At 38.3% G+C, this 19,101-nt stretch overlaps 1 protein-coding gene across 3 annotated transcripts; it reads right to left on the bottom strand.

The window, feature by feature from the left end:
* Positions 1-212: 212 nt before the first annotated feature.
* ZBTB49 (zinc finger and BTB domain containing 49) lies at positions 213-19,072 on the bottom strand. Of its 3 annotated transcripts, none has more exons than XM_066549203.1 (8): positions 19,014-19,072; positions 17,570-17,743; positions 14,447-15,546; positions 8,945-8,991; positions 5,113-5,186; positions 4,285-4,367; positions 4,035-4,196; positions 213-1,543 (listed from the first exon to the last, which is right to left on the bottom strand). In XM_066549203.1, exons 2-8 carry the CDS (start codon positions 17,719-17,721, stop codon positions 888-890), a joined length of 2,274 nt encoding a protein of 757 aa, XP_066405300.1. In that variant the 5' UTR covers positions 17,722-17,743; positions 19,014-19,072; the 3' UTR covers positions 213-887. The 3 variants fall into 3 exon arrangements, with proteins under 3 accessions (XP_066405300.1, XP_066405299.1, XP_066405301.1); XM_066549202.1 differs by having other exon boundaries at positions 18,997-19,053; XM_066549204.1 differs by lacking the exon at positions 19,014-19,072 and having other exon boundaries at positions 14,447-15,533; positions 17,570-17,657.
* Between the last annotated feature and the right edge of the window lie 29 nt (positions 19,073-19,101).

Below are 19,101 nucleotides of genomic sequence, written 5' to 3'. Positions count from 1 at the left end.
AGCAACATTTCTGTCCTGTAACAGTCTATTTATTCCATTAATCAGCCAATGTCTTATACTCATTCAAGTACAAGACAACTTAGTGGTGTACTGATTGCATTTATTTTATAGTGCAGCTCTTCTTGTGATGGCATCCCCTTTAGCATTGCAAAGATACCTGGAATAGATGGAACTACTGAAAATCCTTAGAAAGACAAAATCAACAAGCAGTGTAAAACAATTTCTCTTTATTCACAACTTGATCTTTGCCTTCATTTTACAAATAATCTGCTGTGCAAAATAGTTTATAAAATACTAAAAAAAAGCTTTTATTGTAAAAAAATAAAGTTTCTAGATATACAGTTACTTTGCACTATCACAAATATTGCCCAGTATTTAACATTTAAATTCAATGTCACAATACTCAGGTCTTGTAACCCAATGACCCTACTGGTAAGAAAGCCACTACTGAAACTCAGGTTCCCTAGGGATAGGTTAAGCATTTTCCTCCTGTCATATCTACACCATCACACAGCTCTGATGACCCATGATTGGAGCTGTACCCATATCATGAACTTAGACACTGGCCATCCTTTCCTCAATTATTAGGTAAAAAAATTCCAAGTTAAATGGTAAATTTAGTCAGCAGCAAATTTTAGTAAATCTTGGCAATAACACAGGAGCTACACAGTGCAGTCACAGAACAACAAAGGTCCCCAACAGTGCATTTAAACTTTGCTGAGAAGCAGTGTAAATAAAGGCAGCCTACATGTGGTTCTGGGAACGAGCACTCTGATTCCTGTCACTGTCCAAGCGACCTGGCCTAAAAACTCTCTGTGCTACAGCGCAATCGCAACCACGTTAGCAAGAAACGCCTCTGAGAAGTTTTGGTACAGTCAGCTGAGCCCTCATTGCTCCAATTCACTTTCATTTTGCAGGGTTTTCATGGCCAAGCCCCAGAGGGTCATGCTGGAGAAGAAGGGGCCCTCGTTACTCTTGTAGGCAGCAGAGGAGGCGCGGCTGCCCAGGGGCTCGGGGCAGGGCCCGTCCAGGCCGGGCACGGAGGGGCGGATCAGGGCAATGCCCTCGGCCTGCAGGGGCTCCCCTGCTGCAGACACATCCACCTCTGGGTAAGCATATGCTGGGGGCGCTGCTGGGGCCTGCTGGGCCTGGCCTTTCAGCACTTTGGCAGAATCCACGGCGAGTTTCTCTGGGTTGGCCGAGTCGTGGTGCTGGATCATGGATCGCAGTTTACAGTAAGAATCCGCCGAACTGTCGAATTCAGGGGAGTTTCCAGCGGGATTAACGGGAAATTTAACAGACACTGGTAACAACGTAACAGACATCTCTGGGCCAAAGGAGTCAGAGCTCTGGGACTTGTCCAGGTCGGGCGTTTCAATCCCCTGCGTGAACTCCTCGGAGGCCCGGCAGTGCATCTTGCTGTGCCGCCGCAGCACGGCCGAGCGCGTGAAGCACTTGTTGCACGTCTCACAGGTGTAGGGCTTCTCCCCCGTGTGCGTCCGCACGTGCCGGCGCAGGTCACCAGAGCCCGCAAAACACTTCCCTGCAAGGGACCAGGGACAGGTTCAGACATTGCTCTCAGCACAAGTGAGTACACACGTTTTAGTCTTGGGATTTCTGCTGCTCAGAGTGACCCCAAGATACGTACAAGTCTCTTTTCCCAGCCCTGCAGTTGAAGGAGTAAGGATTCTTCATTTCTCCAGTTCTCAAGGTTGTTTATTATTTCTTATCTATGACATTCTTTCTCTGGCCTGCCAAGGTCTGTTCAGCAGGTCAGACAGAGGCACACTGACCGCCCTCGGAGGCGGTGTTGTCTTTTATACTAAAAACTACACGTACATTATTTACAATAATTTCCTATCACCTATGTTAGACAGTTTGTCTCTACCCTAAACCAATCCAAAAGTGTCACCATCACAGCAGAAGATGGAGGCCAAGAAGAAGAAGGAGAAAGGCTGGACACACTCAGATTCCTCCATCTTGCCTCCTGAACCCCCATTCTAAAAACCCCAAAATTCTACATTTTCACCCTGTGATAAACTCACTATCATTCTACTTAAACTTTGTGGCTTGCAGATCCTCATATAAAGTTGGTAATTTTTTCTATGGATCAAAATCAAAGGCACAGGTGGTCTTGGGATCTGTGCCAAGGTCTCCGAGCCCCCTGGCAGGGTCTCGAGTCCTTCAGGGCAGTCAGAGGAATTTCCTGGGTTCTGACATTTTAATTACAGAAACTATCAAGCAATAAGGTATCGTATGTCCCATCATTTATCTAGAACAGGTTCAAACAAGTTTCATATATTTTTACAATTCCACTAACTTGTTTCTTCTTCTTGATCTGATTTTCTAACTTGTGTTTCCCAATGAATGGGTTTAGTTTTTGTCTCCAGAGACAGGAATATCCATTAGTACTTGAAAGCTGTGAGTGCTCTCAGTTTGTCTCAATCTTAACAGAGAAAAAAAAATTAAACTATCAATTTAATTTGTCTGGAAAACAGTATACTGATAAGCTTCTAAATATATTTTTCCAGTGAGAGCTGCATCATAGAAAGAAATGGTTTGTTCATTACCAAGGAACTACTCTCAAACTGGTGACAAAGTTAGCTTTTTTGTTTACTTTAGTCTAACATAATGCAGCAGTCCTTTTTTTACATTCTGGCCAGAGAATGTGTGAGAAGTGTAATTTTTTATTGCCGTAAATATTAGAACACAGAAAAATATTCAACTGTTAGTCTATCTTCAAAGCTACAGACTCAAATAAGCTCAATCATCATATTGCTAAGAAAAGAGTCTGAAGCTGAACCAAGGCAAAGTGTAGGAGAACAAGCAGAAAAAGAGAGAATTAATTTCCAGAATTGCCACAAGTGATTCAGACACTTCACATTCTTTAAAATAGTAGAAGTAAACTTGTGATTTTTATCTCATTTATTTTGCAAGGACCAACTAAAATGAACCATTTTAAATGACTGCCCAATACAACTGCAGTCTCAATTTTCAGCAGCATACTGTTTATTTTGCTGCACAGATTTCTCTTCAGAACAGCCATTAAACATAATGATAAGATTAAAAATTACTGGAGTAATACATCTGGATGTTTTGCATAGTGTGAATGGTTTCTTAATGCTTCACCAGATCCTCTTTGCGCAAATCAAAAATATTCAAAAGACCACTACAAGACAAAATGAAAACAAGCCTGTTAATGGCAGCAACACAACTGTTTTTACTTTTGTATCCTGTGTATCTATTTCCTCATTCTGATGCAAGGCCTCCTGATAATATTGGCTTTTTCTTGTGCCTTAAGACAGTGCAAATAAAACATACTGCAGCTGGATTTGAACATAGGAAGCTACCCTCCTCTGAAGCTGATTCCTCAGAACATGAATGAAATTCTGTCAAAATAACACATAATGGCAAAAAAAAATACTGTGCAGGATGCTAAGTAACCTATGAGATGAAGATATACCTGATCAAAAGCCATTTTCAGACCTCCTGGCAGTATGGCCTATCTAACAGATTTTGAAAATTGGTGTTCTGAAATATTGATCATGTTTTGATTTTATTCCAGAGGCTGTAGCAAAGTAGCAAAAGGTTGTTATTATCAAACTCTGTGGGTGAATGGAGTTAAAATCAAATGGTATGCAATTGGAAGAAAAGACCCCATCAATAGCCAAATGATGTCAAACCTAACTTCCCATCAGAATGGACTATTCTGAAAATAAACCTATTTTGAAGCAGCTACTCTGGGCATGTCTGTAGCAAACAAGTTAGCAAACACACACAATGTTGATTCTTCTTACTTCCTTTCTCTAATTTTCAATTGAAATTCTCTTTTAAACTTACAAGAAATGAGGGAGTTTATTACACCAAATGAAAGACTAAGAAGCATGCAAGACAGAAAATTCTGTGACTGATTTTCACAACATGGTATTTCAACTTAAAACAGTTTTGATTAATTGTTACTCTGCTGACAAAGAAATTTTTGCTCATCATTTGGAAAGCAAAGACAAAACCAAGCAATGCACAGTGAACCTTACCACAGGCTGAACAGCTGTATGGTCTCTCTCCAGTGTGCCTTATCCTGTGCTTGACCAATTTTCGTTGCATATTAAATGACTTCCCACATTCATCACAGGTGAATACTTTATCTGCTGTATGGGTCTTTTTGTGCTCCTTTAAATTACTGAAGTTACTGAAACCTGGAAAAATATGACAGGCTCTGAGATTAAAATGATTCCTCATTTTTCAGTCAAAAAGCCTGAGACAGAAGCTTTGGTTCTTACACACCTCTGCCACAGATATCACACAGGTGAGGTTTTTCTCCAGAATGAATAATTATATGACGCTGAACATCACCAGAAGCAGCAAATCTGTAAGACAACACAGAAACCCAATCAGTGTCTTTATAAAGCCCTTACTTCCCTAAACTATCATAGGGAAATTGGCTTGAATGAATGCCTGATGTTCTGAACAAAGACTATGGCCTAAAATACAGATAAACTGATGCAATTAAGAAAACATTTTTAAACTGGCAATGTCCAATTAAATTTATGCTAGGAAAAAACCTCCAAAAATATTTTTACCATTAACGTTACTAATTCATTCTGCATTTTATGCAATTCCTGCATTAGTGTATTTTTGGTCACCTCTCAGCTAGCAGAATCATTTAATGCTTTCCTTAAATTTGCCAAATTTCCCATACTTCAGAATTCCATAAAACGTAAAAAAAAGTATCACCAAATAATGACAAAAATGTGAGGGAAAGGTACAAACCCACATGATTTATTGTGACTCACACCATTCAAAATACACAAAAAAATACACAACACAATACATATAACACAACAAAATACACTCCATGCTATTCTTATCTTCATACCAATACACAAAAAATTTAGACCACAAGCTCTGGTGACACTGATTATCTTACAACAAGTCAATTGCAAACATTTATGTATTTTAATCCCATCAGCACACATTTAAACCAGCATCTTCTAAACAAAACTGAGCAGCATGCTGCCTTAGCTCTTGGCTTGTAGTTTATCATGAAGATCAGCAGAAAACATGAACAAATTCTTTCATGTTAAGTTTACTAAGATGAACAATTCTACTCACCTTTTGCCACAGATTTCACAAATGTATGGCTTCTCACCAGAATGTCGACGTAAATGTGTCTGGAGATTACCTGCCTGAAGGGAGAGCAATTTAAACATTTAAATATTTAAATTCAGCTTGCCTGTTGCTGTATACAGATAAAAAAAATAAAGATGGGAACTATGAGCCTGGCTTTTTATTCCTACTTCTAAGGCAGTGAAGACTACAAAGCATGTATGAACTCAAGCACTCTTATCTAGTAAAGACAGACTACCATGTACTTCAAATTGTTTATGTATGCAATTATCCATTGACAAGAAGAGAAATAGGGAAAAAAATAAAAACAAGAAGCCTGAAATCAAATGCTAAGAGAAAAGAAAGACCTATAAGTGAAAGCAGATCAAATTATAAATGAAGATTACACTATCTAGAATGCAGTGAAAAAGAAAACTTACTAACTTACTAGCAATATGGTTCATCTCAGTCTCAATTTCCCTGTCCTACAAATAAAATATTGTTACACAAGGATGTCTGAATTCACCTACCAGGTGGTTAAAAAGAAAAGAATAGGGTGACCATTTTTCTATCCATAAAGTACTCAGATGGTCCAAACCTGAAATTATTTACTCATACCAAAATAAAATAGAATAGGAAGTACAGAAAAGAACAAATGGGACTACTGCTAACAATTGTATTGCATCTTTCCTCTCTCAGTCCTCTAAAAATCATGCTAGTCTAGCCAGCAAGCCAGACAATGACTAGATAAAATCTTCTTACTGAGTCCAACTTTTTTTAAAATGTTTTAAAGCCACTAGTCCTTGTCAATGGCTACTCCACTGAGTCCAGCTCTCAAAGCACAAGACACACCTTGTAGAAGAGCTGCAGATGTTCCATACATGGTGCACACTTCCACAGTCAGTTTTTAAACCTTTCTGATTGATAATTGCCTGGGTTTTATTTATCTAAGTAAACATCAAGTCCTTTACATCGGGAAAGAAAATTTGGGATGCAAAGATTATCATGTCCTCATCAGTCACAGAAAGATAACAAAAATTAGACCCAGACAAATTCCTTCTGACTCATTTAGATAATAAATTACCTGTTATAATCTATCACTGTTATCAGACTGTATAATATCCCAGAACTCCAGTACTACAGACACACACACACACACACACATACACAGGACAGTATTGAATGGATCAATGTGGGAACCCTGAAAGAGCTTTCTTTAATCCCTGTACACTTTTTCAAACGGTGTCACTGAACAATTGTTTTCTAAGGCAAAACTTTCTAATACTGAAATCTACTTGAAGAGAGGCATTAGATACTTATTTCTGGGGAAGAAGAAGATGAATCATGGAATAATTTTTGCTTTTCAAAGACAAAGGATTTTATGTCACAGTGCATTTTACAAAAACATACAGAAAAAGAGACAGAACCTTTACTTCTATCCATGTCACAAACAAACCCTATCATGGGCATTTGAAAGTTATTCCAGATAAAGACAAAGGGTGAATTTGAAGTGCAACAGCTATTTCCCACAAGGCATATATAGTAAGAATAAAAACATTTTACAGAAAGCAGCAAGTAGATCCATTTCTTTACTACAAGTATATGTCCTTTCCTCCTAATGAGGGCAAAGCTTGTTACTATCTGTGCTAAGACAAAAAATGGTAAAAACATCAATAGCTTGTATTCTTTCTTAAGCTTTAAAGCTGGCACACAACCTTGGTTAAAGCATCACATGCCATCCCAATGGGAAAAAACCTAAGGGGACTTCTGCTTGCATTTCAGTGCAAGAAAAAAAATGCTCCGAAGAATCCTCTTAATGGTTGCAGAGACCTCCTCCCAAATTTGGAGACCAGAGAGATACACCAGACTTAGTCCTTTTGTAAATGGCAAGCTTTCAAAGTGAAGCACCTTATGCAGGTGGGCCCCCAAAAGAATCTCTGCAGGAGGAGGTGAAACACAATATCCTGGATCACCAGCCAGAGAGGGTTCACATCACAACAAGCTGTGTACAAGCAATATGGGAAGATGAAGGCTTGAAAGTAAAAAAGGAAGGTTTTCCTCAAAAAATCAAAGATTTTTATGGTTGTTTGCTCCCAACTATGAGTTCCCACATCAATTTCCCCTACTTCTTTCATTTTCTGCTCCACATTCCAACACACAGCCCATCAGCTTCATTCAGCAGGGGCAGACATCCCACCAGGCCTAACAGCTGTACTGTCTCAAAAGCACAGAACATGAAGGCTTAAATAAGAAAAGTGTTTCTATTTCTGTGCCTGCAGACGGAGAAGATAAAGGACAAGATTGGAGATGGTATTTTAAGAAAAAGTAGATAATAATTATCTTTGCATCTTACTTTCTGGTGAGTGGAATCTTATTTGCAGGACTCAAAAGCAAGTCCTTCAGCAATGTGCAAGACCCCTTTATGAGCAGAGAAAGAGCTGCAGCCCAGAGGCTCTATGCTGAATGTGTAGGGATTGTCCATGAACACGTATCTGCCTGCCCCTTCAGGCAAGTCAGGTCACAGGGAGGGAAGGGAAGCTGTTTGGGAGGGTTTAATTAAAAGGCAGAAATTTCCAGCTTTGTCAGGAGTTTTGTTTGTTTCTGTAATTAAAGCATATTGCATGAGAAGTGTGTCATGCCTGTCAAACACTGTGTGACACTTCCCCCCTCTTCCCCCACTGTAGTAGTACAAAATACCACTCTATTTGCCAAAAGTACTTTTAATGGAATTTGAAATATCCCTGTTTTTAATAACTAGAAGTTCAGCCATCAAAATGAATGAAAATGCTGCTCTTTGCCTAGAAAAAACCATGCCCAGTTTTGCTGAAAATTGCCCAATAAGCATGATGAAACAGTATTGTTCACTGGATGCAGTCTTATAATCATATTTGGCAGCAAGGTGGAGGACACAAAGGCATCAGATTCATGGGTCAAACAAGGCCCATGGTGGGCTGTGAAACTGAAGCAAGAGCAGCACAACCAGTGGTGTGTGGGTAGGCAAAAAGCACATAGCTCTAATTCCTAAACCAGCACCCATAAGAAATGCCAAAGCTATTCAACAGTAATTATGTAATCTCAGTATAAAAATATGCACCTGTTTATTGTCTGCTGTTCTTACATGTGCAGCTCTCAACCACGAAATCAGAAAGGAAATAGACCTTTTGGAAATGTGAGACAACTAGGCACCAAATTTGTAGAAATACAAATTAATTGTTGTACCCAGAATAGGAAGTAAACACTGGAGGGCAAATAAAGCTGCTAAAGCTTAGGCCCTGTATGTAAGTATGGAATTTCACAAGAAGTTTTTTCTAAATCATAGCTGAGTTTTGTCACTTCTGGCAGGTGGTGGTTTCTTTCTCACTGAAAGAAACTGAGCCCACTTACATGGATTTAAATTCTTTTTATCTGACTCAAATCTACTTAATAATTTATGCCATTTAGGAAGATGAAACTGTATTGTGAATACAACATTACATAAAACTCGAATCTGCACTTTTTTCAGACACTGTAAAAATGCTATTCACAACGTACCTTTAAGCATAAAGCAAAAGAACAGTTTGGAAATTAATGTTCTTTGTATTTCAAATATAGCTGTGGCTCTGTATACTTAAACATTCATTTGAATGTAAAACACATATCACATCTACAGAGAGCAGACAGAATCAAAGACATCTAAAACATTCAACATCTTGTTTTCATATAAGACATTTTAATAATTTATCCCTAGAGTGAATTGCGTCTTTGAACAAAAAAAATCTAATCTTAAACCCAAAACTTTTAGAATCAACACAGAGATGCATTTCAAGTGTAAGTACCATAATATATAAAATATTCCCACCTGTGAGAAGTGTTTCCCACAAATGTTACATTCAAAAGGTTTCTCACCTAAAAGAAGAAACATAGTAATAATTCTAATAGTTGCAGTGGAACAGAAATGTTTAAAATTCTAATTCTAATAGTTGCAGTAGAACAGAAATGTTTAAAATGGGTACAATTCCTTTTAAAACATGTAATGTAAGAGTAAAAAATACCCCCAAAAGGATACTTACCCATCTATTTAAGGGGAAATTCAAAAGGGAAATACAGCTTTTACCACTGAGTTTGTAAGCAGACTTGCTCAGAATTTATCTTTCAAAACAAGTAGAAGAGTTTTGATATGAATGGGTGCAGGTTTTAATATTTTTAAAATACTTTTGATTCTAAATGAAAGGAGTATCATAACACCAGGAAAAACAGAATAGAAGACAAGGCCCAGCAACAACAGTGATGGGAAGGGGACTTTTTTTTTCACTTGCACAGAGATACATTCTTAAAAAGGAGGAATAAAGGGAAGCTAATTTGGAAGACTTGTGTTTCCTATCTTAATGTCTACCATGTATCTCTGCTCAGCACATAGCCATTCAGTTCCAGAAAATATATATTTGCCTTCAAATTCTCATCCTATATAGAAGTATCTGAAGATTACCTAAGTATTTTGCTCCAAAATTCTGAATTTGTACTTGTAAAACTGTTGTCCTTGAATCTCTAAAAACAGATTAGCAACTTTAGTAAAAACTGATGCAGTCCACTTTAGCTTTCCAAAATAACTTGACTCTCACTAGAATATGACTGTAAAACACTTCAATTCTCTCATTAATTTAAGACAAATATGTTTTTGGAATAACTTTTTCTCCTCTATAGTATTTGATATAAGTGTTTTTCAATTGCCCCTGCTTAATTCCTGGTTTCCTAGTTTTTACACTGTTGATAAAATTTTAGAATTCATCTTTTAAAATTTTAAAAACAAAAATTATTAAATTCCATTCATTCAATAGCAGTCACACTTATCATCATCTTTCATGAGTTTAACTGCACATTTAAAGGACATTTGTGCAGGGCAATAAAACTAATGTAAATCCATATAATTTTGAAAACAGAATATTTCCAAAGGGAAAACAGAGATCTTAAGCTATGTTTCATCTTGATCATGATTAAAAAAATCTGTACAAAGACTTTTATTTACTTCTTTAATTTTAATTTTCCTTACTTCATAGAAGACCTCTTGGCTTCTCTTCCATTAAGTATTCTTTACATCAATATTTTTCCTCCATCCTTGGAAATGTTACAAGCAACATCTACCACATCCAGGTGTGGGAGTTCCATTTCCCTTTCCTCCTGCCAAATACAGATTAAGTTCTTCCAACATATTTTAGGATCAAGGACTAAATGCAATTCTCTTTAGATTTAAGACACAGAGTAAACATACAGTTATGTTGCTTCACAGATTGCAACCTTGCAGTTAGTCTGACAGCTTGAGGCTTTATCTACTTTGTCTGCTTAATGAAGAATGGAAATCTTGCAGTTTTAAGAGAGCTTTCTTTCAATTAAAGAAAAAAATTATGAAACCAGTAAATCAACTATAAAGTCACTCAACTCTAAAGAGCCCTGAGGCTTGATTTCATTACAATTTTAAACTGGCAAAACACTAAAAATTCTGATACTGACAACACAAATGTAAATGAAACCAACAGGAAGCCAGATCTGTAGCAACTGGGAAGGATTCTAAAAGCCATAAAAGCATCAAGATAATGTGAAATGGAGGATAAAAAAAAAACAATAGCAAGCAATTTTTGCAGAAATTAGCTCTACAAAAAAGAAGTCACTGGAGACCAAAATAATAGTATCTGAACAGGAATCCACTCTGAAATGACTAGAGAGAAAGGGAAGGAATTGGAGGCTCAAAATTCTCCAAACAATTATTGTAGGCTGCATGCAGCCTCATTCTAACTGTACTGATGTACAAAGAATTGGAGATTTTCCCCCCAAGATAAAGATACAACAAACAGGGGTTTTTTGAAAAAGAAACATCAAATGACTTTTTGGACAACAATTTTGCACTTGCATAGAATTCCAAACCACTGGGCTTATCAAGTAACCTATTGCTCCAATTGCTCAGGTACAGTGAGGCAATTAGCCTCATTGTACCTAAGGGTGTATTAGTGCAGCTAATAAGCTGAAGATTATTCTTCTCTGCCTATCACAGGTGAGACCATATCTGGATCCTTCAGAAAAGAAGGCACACAGGAAATCTGAAATCTTACTGCTGGCTACAGGCTTGGGAGGGCAGATGCAAGCAGGTTGTTCCTGGTACACAGTCTTAGGACAAGAGGCAACAGATGCAAGTTTGATCATGACAAATTCAATTAGATATATGAAAAGAATCTTTTACTCCACGAGGGTGGTCAGACACTGGGAGTGATTGTCTGGGTAAGTTGTGGAACCTCTGTCTCAGGAGATGTCCAAAATTTTCACTACACAAGGTCATGAAGAAAACAACCCGATCTAATTTGATGTGTCTTGAGCAGGAGACTGGAGCAGATTACCTCAGGAGACCCATGCCAATTTAAATTATTCTATGATTCTATAGCTGTCAATAAATTCCAAACCAAAAACCTCATCTGAGAACACCAGGATTGTATCCTTCTTGTTCAACACCCTGCAAGAAGACAAAGTACACAATAGTGGGATACATGGCTGGATCAACAGCAATAGAGAAAAACTGGGAAAAGTAGTAACTGAATACAATTTAGACAGTGCTTAATCCAGGGGACTTTACTTTTAACCCTTAGCCTGGCTTGTGCTTTCTATCTTCTATGTCATCCTATCTTGTTCAACATTCTGCAAGAAGAGGTGAAGATAAAGTACACAACAGTGACCAAAGCAGTGTTGTGTCAGCTCCAGAGGAGAAAGGCATGAAGGCAGAAGTGGTGTTCCTGATGAGATCATAAAGGTGAGGACCTGTACTCACTAAGGCAAGGAATGCTGAAGTTGCTTAACCAAAACTCAGAATGAAAAGGTTGAGGAACAACAATGCATTGTATTACATGGCAGTGCTACTCTGTTCCTGCTGCATTCCATCCTGCCAAGAGTTCTTTCCACGGCCCGAGTTTGTTTTGGGTTGCTCTTTTGAGATGTTCCCTGAAAATACATAAAATACCTCAACAAAAAACAAAACCACTGGATGTTTCTGGACAGGTATGGTCTATATGAGATAGACTTGCTTCCTTTTTTTCAGACAAGTCAATATAATAATAAAGAACAAATTATAACATTCAGTCAAAATCAACCAAAGTCAGTGCAGTAAGCTCTGTTCAGAAATTCCTTTAAATGTCCATGATAATAATACAAATAAAACAGTCAGACATGCCAGCACAATGACTGTAGAACACAGTTTGGCTGCCTTCACATAGAAAGCTCATCAATGCACCCATGCTAACCTGTTAATTCTTTAGTGTTCAGGGGCAGAGAATTTCACATGTGCTTTTTCTTGACAGCCAGACCACCACAGCACTCGTGTTTAAAGAATTGTCATTTTTGGGTTAAAAACAGGTTTGTCCCTGTGACATGTCCATTTCAGCTTCCTCCATCTCTTCAGCAAAGCTGTACTGGGAGGGCTTTCAGTGAGCCTTGTAAGACTTAAATGCCTGCTAACCCTTCTGCTTAGCCCTAGAAAATTAATGTTTTTGAATAAAATTGATAGCTAGCAACCTGCTATGCTTTCTGAAGTGGCAGAAGAATAGAAATGGCTTTTAGCATACACTTATATTACTTAACTACCAGTGTACCTAACAGTAACTATACAGATGTGCCCTGTACCTTCTGCTACAGGTCTTTCCAATATCGACATTCTACTCACCATCCACTGCAATTTCCCAAACACTCTTTTTGCACTAGTTGGGTATTTTAAAAAAACTTGACATGAATAACAGGGAAATAACAGGGAATAATTCCCAAAAATAACGGAAGCAAACAGACATTTCTAGTCATATCCTTGCCTCAGTTTTTCCATCCTTTGATGTGCTTATTATTCGTTAAACTTAGGCTCTTACACTTTTGTCATCTTAGCACATCCATAGAAGAATGCTAATGCTTTATTAACTAGCATTCAAGTCTGGAATTTTTGAAAACTACTGGAAGAAGATGGTATTTGGAAAGCAGCTGAGAATTCCTGAACCCTGGGGTCTCTCTAGCACAAACTGGCATGTTACTGCAGTTAGCTGGGACTTTCCCAGATGCTCTTGTCACCCATCTGATCATCTGTTTTCCTGAAAAATCTAGGATATTAAAATAGACCTGATGATACCAGGTCAAACCAGATAATAAGAATACAAGGCAAAAAGAGGATCTAGGTAAGAGACATATGCAACTCTTTCACAGGAGAACAAATTTTAGAAAAAGTCTTAGCAACATGAATATACAGAAGCAGTTAAAACCAACAACTGAGAACTTCAGGAAGCTAATGCAAAATGTTCACATTTTCATGTTCTGGGAAGATTTTTCCATTAATAAAATAGAAAAAGAAACTTTTAATTCTAAGGACCAGTTGACAAAATAAATCAATGTCTGCTAAGAGAGTTTCATATTTAGTGTCAAAATACCAATACGTGATCATTTCCAAAATGATGTTTATTTGACAAGATTGAGAGAGATGCATTTGTATATTTAATACAAGGAAAAAGAAAGGTAAAAAATATTCAACAGCTTAACCAGGAGTAATATCATCTCAAGGAGTTTGAATCAATGGTGGTTCCTGCCTGGTCAAGGTAATTCTTAAAAACTCTTCTAAAGAAGCATATCTAATAACAGGACATGCTCATTAAATTGAACAGACAAATTAAATAATTTGCAGTTAAACCACGGCTTGTTTTTCACTGGAATAAAAAGATACTTAGAAATAAATCTATGTTAGGTTTAAAAATATAACCTGTGAGTTTTTAGAACAAGGTACATTAATTCAAAATTCCCATTTACTCTGCAGCCTGCAAGAGCCTTACTCTCTAAGTAAAGACAATTAAAGTTGTTATAAGGCACATTTCTACAGGTTAAAAAAATGACTACCAAGCCAAATCACTTGTATCTTACAATAAATATATGACCAGAGAGAACAGACATATTCTAGTATACTTATAGTACCATTTATTTGTTTACACGTTTTGTTGTCATTTGGCTTAAACATCTGGGCCACCTGACAAACTGACTAGAAATGACTCATCTAAATGCAGGACAAAACCAAAATTTTCATTGAAATTTCATTTTCATCAAATGCACATGATATTCTTTGAAAAAGCACCCAAAACCCCAAATACATAGAAATCTTTTCTACAACTCCCAGGAAAACTCGGTATTACAGTTCTTTATTTCTGTAAGATTATCCATTAAAAAAAAAAAAAAAAAACAACAAAATAAGCCACAGCCTTTTTAAAGCAGACCCTTAACCAGCATCTCTAAATCAAGAGACACTGCAAGATATTCTGTGTAACTGAAATATTTGGTCTGCAGACCAAGTAACTGATAACTGTACCTGTATGAGACCTTTTATGTAGCTCCAAATTGCTTGGATGTTTGAAAGCCTTCCCACATAATTCACAAGTATATTGTTTCTGTGACTGAAGAGTCTGTGATTGTCCTTCTTGTTCCAAAGGACCTTGAGATCTTTCCACTTCAACAGTTTCTTCAAAATTCTCTGAATTCACTAAATCTTCAGCTTCTTTTTCATCAGTAACTCTAACATCTGTTGTGTTCGTGGTACTTTCATTTACAGGTTCAATTACTTCTGATATTCTACTGTCATCTCTTTGGGGCTGCTCAGGGGGCTGCTCTGTTGATTTCTGAGATCTTAGGAAATTTAACTTTTTGAGGTGCACTGCCTTTTTCAGCCGCATCTGTCTGGTGGGCTGCATAACTGTGCTCTCTGCATTTTGGTCTGGAGCAGCTTCACTTGCAGGCTGAACCAGGAAGTTTGATGGTAAATGCTCAGAGGTTTCCAGAATACACTCAGAGTGATTGACAGTGCAAGAATTACTCTCCACTGTGTTTATTTCCGTGGATGTGCTGTAAGAAAAGGATGGTTCTGCTCCTCTCTCATGATCAGAGCAAGCGTTTTGTTTGTAGAACTGTTTGCTGTAGAAGTTGCGCAGTTTATAGTAGTAGTTTGGTTGTTTAAATGGAAGCTCTGTGCAGTTGCCATCTAAGGAATCTTGTGGTGGTTTCTGTCCATCACCTGAAGGGGTGTGCAGATGAACAGGCTGTGAGTGGTGCTCAGCCAAGCCTTTGTTAGTCTGTCTGTCAGCTGAGCACTCGGGCAATAGGTTTGTCCCATAGGCATCCCCAGCACAGCTGCTATCTGTACCCAAAGTGTTCTGCAGTGAAAATACACTATTGCATGGCATGCTGGCTGCCTGCTCCACAGCTGTGGAAGACTTTAAAAAGGTGTGGCAAATGTTCAGCACATTTTGCACTTGGAGGCACTGTGCAATGTCCAGCATAGCTTGTACATTGTCCTGACTAAGATCCAGGTGGGAGGTGTACATGAAGTCCAGGATCTGGCCTATGCCACCTACGTTTTTGATGTCCAAGTGAAACACATCATTCTTCTGGCCTGAAGAATTCTGGAAAAGGGTCCTGATAAAATAAGGGAAATATTCGAACACAAACACAAATAATTCCCAAACACTTCAATAAGAAAAACATATAGACATCTCAAATAGGCTGCTTGGTATGAAACAAGTTTGTACTCTAAAGATTGCTGTGTTTTTGATGATGAATTTCTCAAAACTGCTCAATTATTTGTCTTATATATTAGTCCTACATTAGTGCACTTGAAGTATAAATCAAAGAAAATGATCCTTTATCTAACTTTAATTCTGTATTTTTTAATGTTTTCAAATAACAGTCTGTGCTTGTGGTTTCTTATCCACCATTCTTCACATATTAGGTGCAGTGGTGTATTTATGGACAATTTGCAGAACTGGTTGCTCAGAATGGTTTTTCTCCTTTCATCATGGCAGATAAAAGGACATAAATTTTCTAGCAAAATGGAGAAGATAGACCTCAAAGTCAGCTAAACTCTTCTCTCAACTGAGCCTGTCCATTGAACCCCATCAGTAAACCTATCAAAGGTCTTACCACTAATTCTTTCTCCACAAATACACAAGAGGATGGCAATATTAAACAAGAAGATGGCATTATTTTCAATTTATTTTCTCCTATCAAAAAAAGGTACTTTTTTTACTGGTACTGGATAAGAACCAAGTAAAAGGATAATGAAGAGTACAGGTACATAGTCCTAAAACAGCAGTACAACCAATACCTACTGAATTGCCACTGAATCCTTAAAATGCATGAATTTGCAACAGTTCTTACTGCTTGATGTAAAGTATTCTCAGCATCAGAGATGTAGTTCTTCACATGCACAAGCAGTCCTAGATTAAGTGGGTTCATACTTTCTCTCAGTCAAAAACCTTATACCAATTAAAATCCTGATACTCCCAACAGTAAACAATGACATATAAATGGGGTCAGGTCACTCATATGTAGTTGCTTTGCTACACTAAAAAATGCCCCAAACTTAATGAGATTTAGCCCACTCTTTGTGGGCTAAATCTCAGATTTGGGTTTGTTTAAAGGAGGGCATGATACCAATGAGCTCTAAATCTTAACAGAATGTGAGTCTATGCTGAAACTTTGGAAATGCAGGGGATACTCTGAAGCCAGTGCCCACATTCAAATCCTTTCATAAATCTAGACCATCCTATCTAAATCAAAACTGGACAGATCTGGGTTGAGAGCCTAAATTAATTAGCCACTTATATCCTGTTGAATTTTAATAGGAGCTGAGTTCTTAGTTCTTTTTAGCTACTTAAAAAATTTAGTCTTTGAGCATAATTGCACTTCATCAGCAGCACAGCACTAGAGCAGAAAAAGGAACCTCTTATCTTTTTTCTCTGGTCATAACATAAAAGTAGGTTTCTTACAAATGAATTAGCAGTCAAGCTTTAGAGATGTTTCAAAAAACAAGTTCTAAAGACAGCCAGATCTAAAAGCTTACTCATAACTAATATAAAACACTAAGCTGGGAGATCCAGCACCCTCCAAAATTTGGAGGCACAATTGAGGGCAGTACAGAAGAGTAAGAAAGCAGTGATGTGGTGCAATGGGCCACCTGTATACTTTAAAACACAGTTGCTGTCTCTGAGAATCTGAGTAAGCAGAGATTCACCAATAACTTGTATAGTCACATTTTATATAGAAAATGATTGATGAAACAAGTCCCATTATTTGGAAAAGGATAATGTTTTATAAGTTCTATCCCTTATCTGGCTCTGTTCATATACTCTACTATAAGTAGAGTATATGTATAGTATATATATACTATAAGTTCCTTGTAAGCAGTTATCTTTTTCTGGAGAAATACTGAATGCAGGTCCATGCCAAAATCTATTATATGAGCACTATAAGCAAGTAAATCAAGAAGAGCATGCTGTGAATACTTGACACAGCTTTATCTCTAGACAAACAATTTCCCTTTTCTCCTTATACTCCCAAGAGTTCTTGCGACCAACAGAAATAAATACCCTTCTCAGAGAAAACCTCAGCCAACAGCATTTAGCTAACTTTTTATAGAGAAGAATTTTCTATCACATACCTGAAATATTGACTGAAAGCAGCTAACACATTCTTGTGTGCTTTGAAGCAGACACCCTTCACCACCAGCATGCAGTCACAGAGAAGCCCCTGAATGCGCTGTTCATGTAGCTGCTGCAGAAGATGACAGCTGTGGCTAGCAACAGTATCCATGCTAGAAAACCACCTAAATTACCTATAATGAAATAAAATGCTAAGGTGAATATTAAATTGCAAAAGTAATTTAAAATATTAAGAACATTTGTACAATTTATTTTAGCTTTCAAAGGAAGCAGACTTCAGCTTAGACCTGCAATTTGATCACTAATGCCATTTTTCTAGCTGGAGTCACAGTATTGCTCACCAACAGATACACAGCCATACACATCTGAAATATGATTTTAACAGAGATTTGCTTACAACAAAGAGCATCTTCAAAAATCTAATGGTGCTGCCAATAAACTGGACTCCATAACCACAAAAAAAATGCACCCTAATTTAGACAACTCCCACAATAATTAGATTCTAATGCAAAAGACACATTGCATGTACAAAATCAGTAGCATTTGTAGAGGAAAACCTCAGTTTCTTCATCCTCTAAACGCCAAAGGGAGAACATAGTATTAGTATTATTTCAGGCATTTGTTGCTGTTCTAGCTACATACATTTCCACCATGGATCTGATTAATTAGACATATTAGCATAGTATTGTTTTCAATACAATGTAATATCTAAATGAAAAAAATCCCCTCTTAACAGGTTGAAAAGACAAGTCACATTCCAACACAACACATTTACATTGAATTCTATACTTCCTTTTTTTTTTTTTTTTTCCCTAACAAGGATGTAATGCTTCCTCTGGGCACTCGTAAACACAACAATTCCAACTATTAGGACAATCAGAATTTTTAGTCTTCTAACTAGAAATGATGGAGGAAAACCTTCCTATTCTAAGGAATGAAGCAGGAAAACCACCTTCTGTTAAGCATGTCCAGACAGTGGTCGCCCCATTCTCAAATCTCACGAATGATAAGGATTCCACATTAACTTATCCTGGTTTGCTCTGTGATTCCCTGTCACTACTTTGACAGTGAAGTGCCTCTCATCCATCAGGTGCGTGTGTCCCCACACAGCCGGCGGGCAGGGGGAGCCGCTCCCGAGCGGGAACCCCTGGCACAGCCGCTATTTACGGCTAATCTCGGCTCAGCCTCGCCAGGTGGAGCCCAGGCTGGAGGTGCCGCACGGAGGAGAGGACAGAGGGAGGGTTTGCCTCACTGCGGGCCGGCTCTGCCCGGGGACAGGGCGGGCTCGGGGCCGGGGCTGCGGCGGAAGGAGCCCCCGGACACACAGCCCCGGGAGGGGGAGAACGCGGCGCGGCCTGGTACGGGCGCGACAGCGGCCCAAGGGCAGGAGCCGAACCGAGCCGGCCCTGCCCAGCCCAGCGCTTACCGGCTCCGGCCGCTTACCGGCTCCGGCCACCTCCCAGCTCCATCCCCGCCAGCGGCCGCTTCCGCCGCCGTTGTCGCTCCCTCCCCTTCCCCTTCCCGTTCCGGT

The sequence above is a fragment of the Molothrus aeneus genome, chromosome 4 (assembly GCF_037042795.1).
Source record: "Molothrus aeneus isolate 106 chromosome 4, BPBGC_Maene_1.0, whole genome shotgun sequence".
Lineage (NCBI taxonomy): Eukaryota > Metazoa > Chordata > Aves > Passeriformes > Icteridae > Molothrus > Molothrus aeneus.
Note: the sequence above shows the minus strand (reverse complement) of the source record. Positions and strands in the feature narration are given on the sequence as shown.

Excerpts from the sequence above, each read along its gene's own strand:
- ZBTB49 (XM_066549203.1), bottom strand. The coding sequence starts at position 17,721 with ATGGATACTGTTGCTAGCCACAGCTGTCATCTTCTGCAGCAGCTACAT. Across the intron at positions 4,368-5,112 it reads TGTGAAATCTGTGGCAAAAG|ATTTGCTGCTTCTGGTGATG; the intron begins GTGAGTAGAATT and ends GTTGTCTTACAG. Across the intron at positions 4,197-4,284 it reads GTGTGATATCTGTGGCAGAG|GTTTCAGTAACTTCAGTAAT; the intron begins GTGTGTAAGAAC and ends ATATTTTTCCAG.